Below are 7,975 nucleotides of genomic sequence, written 5' to 3' on the forward strand. Positions count from 1 at the left end.
TCATCGCCCGTCAAAAAGGAACGACAGGCCCCGTGGGAACAATAATCCTTACCAGTCAGGCGTCTCCGAGGTTTCGCCTTTTCAGTAATGTTTGCGCCCATTTATGACCCGTTCCCCTCACCCACGAGATGGTCCCACGGTCTGTACATCCCACTCTTCGTCAGCCACCTCGAGGGCACTCAACCCCTTAAATTTCCCCAAAGCGACCTCCACCTTGGCCCCCCACCCCCAACAACACCCGCACCACCTCCCCATGCCCCCCCTCCGCCGCCGCCTGCAACGCCGTCCTTCCACTACTCCACGCCGCCGGCGCATCCACCGCGGCCCCGACCTCCACCAACCTCCTCACCACGTGCACATCGCCCCCCTCGCACGCCGCCTGCAGCGCCGTCCGTCCCATATACCGCGCCGGCGGCGCATTGACCTCCGCACCCCCCACATCCGGGTCCAGCAAAACGTCCACCACCTCCCTGTGCCCCGCGCGCGCGGCCAGCGCCAGCGCCCGCAGGCCGCCGTTGTTGCCGCCGGGGGCGTTGGCGTCGGCGCCGGCGGAGAGGAGCGCCCGTATGAGGGGGAGGTCGCCGAGGAGGCTGGCGGTTTGGAGCGGGGTGCGGCCGTAGAAGCCGAGGGGTGGGGGGTTGGGGTTGTGCGGGTTGGGCGGGGAGAGGAGGTGTAGGGTTAGGGGGAGGTTGCGTTGTTGGATTGCGTGGAGGAGGGGGGTGGGGCGGTCGTCTTGAGGGTCATGTTGGTGTTGGTGTGGGTGTGGGTGTTCTTTTTCTTCTTCTTCTTCTTTTAGGGGGTTGGTTATTCCCGCTGCTGCTGCTGCGGGTTGGGGGGGTTTTGAGTTGTTTGGGGACATTTGTGTGGCCTGCGAGTGAGGAGGTGGGAACGGTGATGAAGGATCCTCTCCGCAGTTGGTGGTCGAGGGTGAGGTAACGTCGGTTCAAGCTTACATGTACTAGGATTGAATGGGTGCAAGCGCATTTGTCAGACATGTGCATAAGGTCATTATACCCGTCAACCCGGTGCGCGGGTCACGGTGCTTTTGAATTCAAGGGAAAAGGTGACCCGATAAGAACATCCTGGCATATCGTACATTGATATATGTAGGGCAATGTCTCTCAGGTGAAAGCATACGGGTACCAACATGATCGCAATCCTAAACTTTCATGTGCCTAGCCAGCGCCTTCGCCGCTTAAGCCATCAACATCGACAATACCAACCTCCACAACCACTCGACACGTTGCTTCAGTTCCTTGCCGGCCCTTCACACCCTGCACACCTTGTTGAAGGGGGGCCGTTGGTGACATCCTCGATGCGCCCAACGATGCCGTCACGAATTGTCGTGCTGTGACCACCCCCGAGGTGAAGTGGCTGCCCATGGGCGTCATGGATCCTGGTATCCGTCACTGACGTCTGGCCTACAACTTACTGGGTTGTTTGCACGACAGAGCCGTTGTTGTTAGAGAAGGACTCGTGCTTAATGTCCCATCCCGTGGTCACCGTCCAGTCGTGCCCGTTGGCGGAGCCAGACGTCACGCTGACTGCCGTCATGGAGCTGGATGTAACGCTAACTGCGTTTGTCGAGGAGCTGGAGAAGGAAAAGCTGACCGACATGGCTTGTCTGTTGATGATACAGCTTGGGTGTTTTCCTTGCCTTTTATCTAGGTATGGAACCAGTATTCACAGACATTGGCAACTAGGATGGCATGGGAATAATTGGTGAGAGTGTGGATTCCATGCTTACGATCAGATCTACACAATTGAAAGTCAGGAGCGCGTCTCGCCCTAGCTCGGGCCACCTACAGGTCCTGTTAATGGCTTGGAGTTATAGATCGGTACAAGTTGCTCCCTCTGTACTCCCCCTAAGCCCCCCCGATACCAACACCGCTCAGGATCCCTCCCAGACCTTATTTTAATAGCAATGGGATGGGACCAAACCTATAACCTTGACCCGAGCTTTCATCGGTTTAGAACTCTTTACTCTTCGCCGCACCCTATAGTCGTCTATTTGTTTCACAGAGGCGTGCAAACTGCCTGGTTGAGTGTAGCTACCTTCGGCTTTGGCATCAGTGACCTAGCTACAGCCCAGGTCACACTGAACCCCACGCTCATGCCCTTCTGGTTGAGCCTCCTCCTCGCTCTTGTCGAAAACTAGCCATGGTGATCCTGGTATGGGGGAAGAGGAACGTGCCCTTCGGTCTTGTTCAATAACATCCATATATCGGGTCCCTTTGTCACAACTCTAAAAGCCCCGAGAATAATTTCGTCAACAATGTCATCGACATTGACATCAGATACGGCGGCATTCCGATGCCACATATCTTGGAATGACTTGGCTCTTTTGACCAGCACCGAGAGTTCCATGAGCAAAAACTTGCGGCACCAGCGCAGAGACTCGCTCCTCTGAACCAAAGGAGATTCCCCCGTCAAGCAATCTGTTTGCTCCTGCACACGCCGTTAGCCTGTGAGCTTAGCGGGTGGTATCAAGCTTAGGTAATTACGAAGAGGAATCGGACTCCCGCAATGATGTCCCTGATGAACTCCTGGTCCCGAAAGATCTCCTAGCTCTCGCCGGTGATGCTCCCCAAAACATCCCAAAGGTTTAACACGGCCTCGAGCAGAACTCGCATGTCGCTGGGCCCGTAAGGCTCGCAGTAGTTGGTGGGTAGCCACCCCCTTGTGCCCGATTTTAACAAAGTGCCATCTGCCCAGCCGCTGGGTTGGATGGAGTGCACCAGGACGATATCACCCGTGTCTAACGCTAGCCTCACACTTGAGTCGGATACAGAATTGTTGGGCTTGAAGGGATAGAAGGCGTGCAGAAAGTTGTGGAAAGGTCGGGGGTCCAGCTGTTGCTCGGCATGAGGGGTTTCCTGGGAGCTGCTCGGAGTGGCGAATGCGGGTGCTGGGGGCATCACGCTGGGTTCAGCTGCCGCTGCAGCTTTACCTGTTGATGAACCGTCTTTCTTCCTCTGTAGCATCGACTGAATGATCGGGTCGTCCTCAAGAGCTGTGGGGGACCCTCGAGCTGCGGACTCATAGAAGTTCCAGCTGGCCAACTCCCAGGCCTCCTGGAGACCCGAAGCCGAGTCAGAGTGGGCCCAGGGGAGTTCTACTTCAAACTCAAGGACGTCATCGTCAAAGTTAAGGTCCTTGACTGTGCTCCTGCTCCGCGGCGGTGAAGTATCGACACTACTGCGTCCACTCCCAGCGTCATGGGGAATATCTTCTTGGTAACTTGGGAGAGACTTGAGGGCCAGGGATCTCAAGTGCCCGGCGATATGATCTTCCAGACGATTGTCGGTTTTGGCCTCATGTTTGCCGCACAGGGAGCACGATGGAAACAGCTTCGCCGTCTTCTGAATGCTCCTATTTACCAGGGCGCGGAGCTGGGCGTCGCTGTGTTTGGTCTTGGGATGTTGGCGCACGTGTTCTATATACTCTTCGCGAGTGGAAAAGGGGCCTAGTTTGCGGTGAGAGGAGCAGCGCCAAAGCAAGCTGTGCTGGCGCATATGGCTAAGCCATTCTTCGCTGTGAGAATAGAGCAGATCCGGCTCGTTGCAGTTCTCAAAAAGGCACACGTAGGGGTCTAGGTCGTTCTTGACGTGGTTTCTGCAAGGCTTGTCAGTGAGTCATTAGCCTTCAGCCTTTTGTCAAATAAGCACTCACTTCCATTTCCGCTCCTCAAACATCTCTTGGGCTGGGAGAGCGTGTAGGCAATATGGGCAGGTGATCTCCCCTATCGCCTGGAGGTCCGACTTGAGCAACTCATCGAGCCTTGACTGCGCCTCGGATATTTCTTCCCGGAGCCAAATCGCAATATAGAAACGGGCTGTTTTCTCTTGTTGATTACCTACCTAAGTTCGGACTGACAGGTTCGTGGTCAAGAACTGTTTGATGTTATATGCTCCTGAATTGTTCGTACATCTGAGCTCAGTTCGAAGCAAATAAACGATGATCAATGAAGGTTAGTGGTAAATGAGGAAGAACTACTTGGGAGGTGTTGACTGGCCAACCCGGAGTGGCTGTTAAGTCAACTACATGTAGCAAACAGTTAAAGTACCACAACATTGTCCTCGTACCAATAAGTCCATTGGCGGTGTCTCTACCGGCCGTCCTTTTCAACTTCACCCTATACAATGTATTGTACCCACCTCTTGGCAACATCGTCACCACGGCTCGGAGCGACGTGAAGCCCCGTTTTGCAACCATTGGGCGACGGCGACTTGCGTGGGTTGAGAGGTACCTGAGGGACCAGAGGCGGAAATATTGTTGAAATGACTATTCAGATTCTTACAAAGCGGTCTTTGCATGTAAATGGGATTCTTGATCGTTGGTGGCCCCAGTTGACCAGCTTGTTGTTTATTCTTTGCTGTTTCAACTTGTTTGTGGAATTTTCAGTTGGACAAAGTGGTCCACCCGTACTCGGTGGGTAGTAACTTTTCTTCATTGGCATTTACTAGCCTAGGTAGGTAGATGTAATCAAGGTATATCTCATGGTTTCGAGCGGCAGCACCACACAAAGCCCACAGCTCAAATGTCTGTGAATGACTTATAAAGACGAGATATCTAGCCGCAATGCTCTGGTGGGATTCAGGGAGGCGGCTTCCAACGAAGTGAAGAATATACAGAGAATTATACAACCAACTTTAAAAGATATACACCAGGGAATTGATAACGACAACCCAGCTTCCCTCTGGCGGCCAGTTGGAGACCGTGAGCGTGAAGGGCAACGAACAAACAAGGTAGCCTCGGAATTTATACAATTCCCCAAAAGCCATTAAAAGCATAGATAGAGGCTGAGAAAGAAGCATGGCGACCCTAACTCTCATGACCCTTCCCACCGCGATCCTCGTCCACATCTGCAACCTCCTTCACGATTCGCACATTGCCAGCCTTGAAGCGTTCTCGTTGGGAAATAAACACTGCTACAAAATTGCTGCAACCGTTCTTGCCCACACCATCACGTTTAGAATCCGTACGGCTGCCCAACTCTCTGAAGATGTCGACAAATGCAAGAAGCTGCTTGGGCGCTACCCGCCTGGTTTATTTCAACATGTTCGGCGTCTCGTCATTGTCGGCCGTATGCACCGTCCAAATCTTGAGGGCTGTGACCCCCTCCCCACCTGGGAGGATACTATAGTTGATCTCAATATCTCGGAAAGCGAAGATAACATGGACGATGATGATAAGCCCGTTGCGAGGAAGACGAAAGCAAACAAGCCAACCTTTCACTTTTCATTGCCGACAACAACTGATTGGAATATCATGCACGCTCAACTTCACGGTTTTCAATTCGAGTCAGAGCACGGCCGAAGTACGATACCCTTGAGGCCGCGGCCAGATGGTCTTGTTCATCTTCATGTTGGCGATGACGACAATCCCGACGATGCGTGCGCCTTGTCCGCCGAAGAGAGTAATGAGCGCTGGCTGCCCCTCGCGGACCTCATCTCTCGGCTTCCCGGGTTGGTTGACGTGGTATATCGCTGCCCATCGCAGTTTCCGCCTTGCCTCCTCAAGACGATGCACGCCCGTGAGAAACCACTACCACGATTACCCCTTCAATTATTCAAGGTACGAAGTGCCTATGACAACTCAGTGACCATTGACCCACACGAGCAGAAAATCATGACTTCCCCCTGTCTTTACAGCATCCAGTACAAGGAAAACACGGCCTGGAATAGGGAGCAGCGTCTGTCCCCGCAGCTCGACGCCGTTGTGTGGATGCTTCGGCAAGCACCCATGTCACCTCACCTCAAAGAAGTCAACGTAGTTGGCCGAACATGGAGAGGGGCCCCCGAAAACAGTCGCCGGCATCCTATCAGTCCTGAGAAGCGCCTCACCTTCTTCCGCCGGGGACAGCAGGAACTGGGCGCCTTGGATGTGGCCTCCGGCAAGGGTCGTCTGACACATCTCAGATTTGACTCAGGAGTAGGCGAACCCCGCTACAAATCCAGATTTGGGCCTGGCGGTGGTAACTGGATTGAAAAGTGGGATACTGTAACTGATTTCTCGTTGCTGCGTACTCTAGCTCTGGTACAACCCGTGTCCCAAGCCCAAGTAATCGCACTTCAATGGACAAGCCTTCCGGAACTCACAGCCCTTTCGCTGACCTGCGAAATGCCGGCATCTATGGAGAGAGACGCAGGTTGCGCACGGTCTGACCACTTCCAGACCATCACCACTTTCCTCGCCAGCCTGACTTCCCTGAGAACACTACAGGTTATTGCCTGGGACCATGCCCAACACTTGTTTTCATTCGGCAGCCCGAAACTGGAGAAATTAGCCCTAGTTCCAATTGATCGCCGGGATTGCTTCTTCGCCTGCCTTGTGCAGAATTTCTTGACTCTCGAAGGATTGGCAACGCTCGCCTCGTCTTTCCCGCGCCTTACCGATCTGTCCATTCCGGTCAAGAGATCCAGGGGCGGCAGCGCCGAGGTTGCGTTATACCGGTATATTGGCGAGCATATGCGTTACCTCCGCCGCCTGACTTTAAGCTTGGACTGCAGCCCTCCTGGTTTCATCGTCACCGACCAGAGCGACCACGACACGCCTTTGCCTGAGCCTTACCCATCTGGTCCACGCTGGCCAGCGGTGGGCGCCGCCTTGAACAGCGACAAGGACCAGTACGTCCAAGCGGTAAAAAACTACCGTAACGGGCATATCTACGACATTTTTATCAACGCCGCCCTGGACGCGTCTCTCGCCAGGAAAATCTTTGATGCTGTGGTGGGAACATAGAGGTATTGTTGGTCGGAACATTCGGCCGCATAAACTTCCCGCAACTCCCGCCGCCGCCGTCCTATAACATATGGGATGTTACGCCGGCCGGGGAGCGATTGACTCCGTTTTTATTTGCGCTCGGGAAGGAATGGATGGTGGAAAAGATGAACGGCAAGCTAGTGGTCACGAGATTGGGGTACAAAGCAGTTGTCGCTCCGAGCTTGGTTCTTCACTGGCCAGCCCTTCGTCGAAACTGTTGAAATGCTTTAGGCGTGTGTGGCCAGAAAAGAAAAAAGGGAGTAGACACTGGTTTAAGAATTGGGAGAGTTGGGGGCTTCAGACAGAGTGAGTCTCAAAATGGTAGGTTCCATGCTATAGTGTCAACCCACATTTGCGATAGTTATACCTATCATATACATACATACTTGTGGGCCATATCACGGTCACCCTCATCTTGTCATATATCCCCTGCATCCAATACAACCATTCTCAAACCCCTATACTGTGGTCCAAAGCGTTAAGCTAAGATACAACCAGCCTCCCCTCATCAGGCCGCAATTTGGGCCAGCATTGCAGCCAACCGCCTCTCAAACTCCAAAATATCCCCTGGGATGGAGGCTGTCGACAGACACATCCTCGTAACCTCTGCATAAACCGACCCGGTGATTCTAGTCCTAGTTCGTTAGTTATCCGCTGATCTCCTCTCATAACAAAAGCGAGAAAAAACACAGCAACACAAAACAATTGAAAAGAAAACACTCACACATCCAACCTCTCCGCCGCCCTCCTGACACTCTCCACATCCATCCACACCCCCTCCTCCCCAACAACCCCCCCACTAACACTCACAACACTCTCACTCCCACTCCCACGCGGAGGGGGGTGGTGCATTACGAGAGAAGATGACGATGGGGGGCCGAAAGCTGATGGTCCGTGTCCGTGTCCCGGTGGTCCATGGCCCGGCCCTGGTACCGGCGCTGGACCCATCCACGAAGGACGAGGGAACGAAGTGGGCGGACATGGGCACGGTGTTCGGTTTACATAAAATCTCGCGTCGTATGCTGGTGGCCTCGATACGGCAGAAAAGCTCGTCGAGCCTACTTTGACCTCGAGGCCGTGAGATGGCTGGCGTGACCATGGGGTCCACACCATCTAGGCAGACTCGTCTCTCCTTGGTATGCCTTGCGCCGTCTTCACTGCTCGACCGGTGGGCGTGACGCAGACATGAGGGCCATTTTGCTAACCGACT

General features: G+C 54.0%; 4 protein-coding genes across 4 annotated transcripts in view; 1 reads left to right on the forward strand and 3 right to left on the reverse strand.

Annotated features, from left to right (window-relative positions):
- Positions 1–187: 187 nt before the first annotated feature.
- CHGG_04152 (uncharacterized protein) lies at positions 188–1,554 on the reverse strand (the record flags this gene model as incomplete). The annotated part of the gene is made up of 4 exons (XM_001223365.1): positions 188–822; positions 954–958; positions 1,283–1,348; positions 1,433–1,554. The coding sequence occupies 4 exons, from the start codon at positions 1,552–1,554 to the stop codon at positions 188–190; spliced, it is 828 nt and encodes a 275-aa protein (XP_001223366.1).
- A 1,010-nt stretch (positions 1,555–2,564) lies between these two features.
- Positions 2,565–4,215, reverse strand: CHGG_04153 (uncharacterized protein; the record flags this gene model as incomplete). The annotated part of the gene is made up of 4 exons (XM_001223366.1): positions 2,565–3,615; positions 3,673–3,703; positions 3,861–3,893; positions 4,086–4,215. The coding sequence occupies 4 exons, from the start codon at positions 4,213–4,215 to the stop codon at positions 2,565–2,567; spliced, it is 1,245 nt and encodes a 414-aa protein (XP_001223367.1).
- Positions 4,216–4,833: 618 nt separating this feature from the next.
- On the forward strand, positions 4,834–6,744 carry CHGG_04154 (uncharacterized protein; the record flags this gene model as incomplete). Its single annotated transcript, XM_001223367.1, has 1 exon — positions 4,834–6,744. The coding sequence occupies one exon, from the start codon at positions 4,834–4,836 to the stop codon at positions 6,742–6,744; it is 1,911 nt and encodes a 636-aa protein (XP_001223368.1).
- Positions 6,745–7,582: 838 nt separating this feature from the next.
- Positions 7,583–7,975, reverse strand: part of CHGG_04155 (uncharacterized protein) — a gene marked incomplete at both ends in the record, with an annotated part of 2,131 nt that continues 1,738 nt past the window's right edge. Inside the window, one exon of the mRNA XM_001223368.1 lies at positions 7,583–7,922. Coding sequence (XP_001223369.1) covers positions 7,583–7,922 — 340 coding nt within the window. The remainder of the gene's footprint in view (positions 7,923–7,975) is intronic.

This window comes from Chaetomium globosum, genomic scaffold (genome assembly GCF_000143365.1).
Source record: "Chaetomium globosum CBS 148.51 scaffold_4 genomic scaffold, whole genome shotgun sequence".
In the NCBI taxonomy this organism is placed as follows: Eukaryota; Fungi; Ascomycota; class Sordariomycetes; order Sordariales; family Chaetomiaceae; genus Chaetomium; species Chaetomium globosum.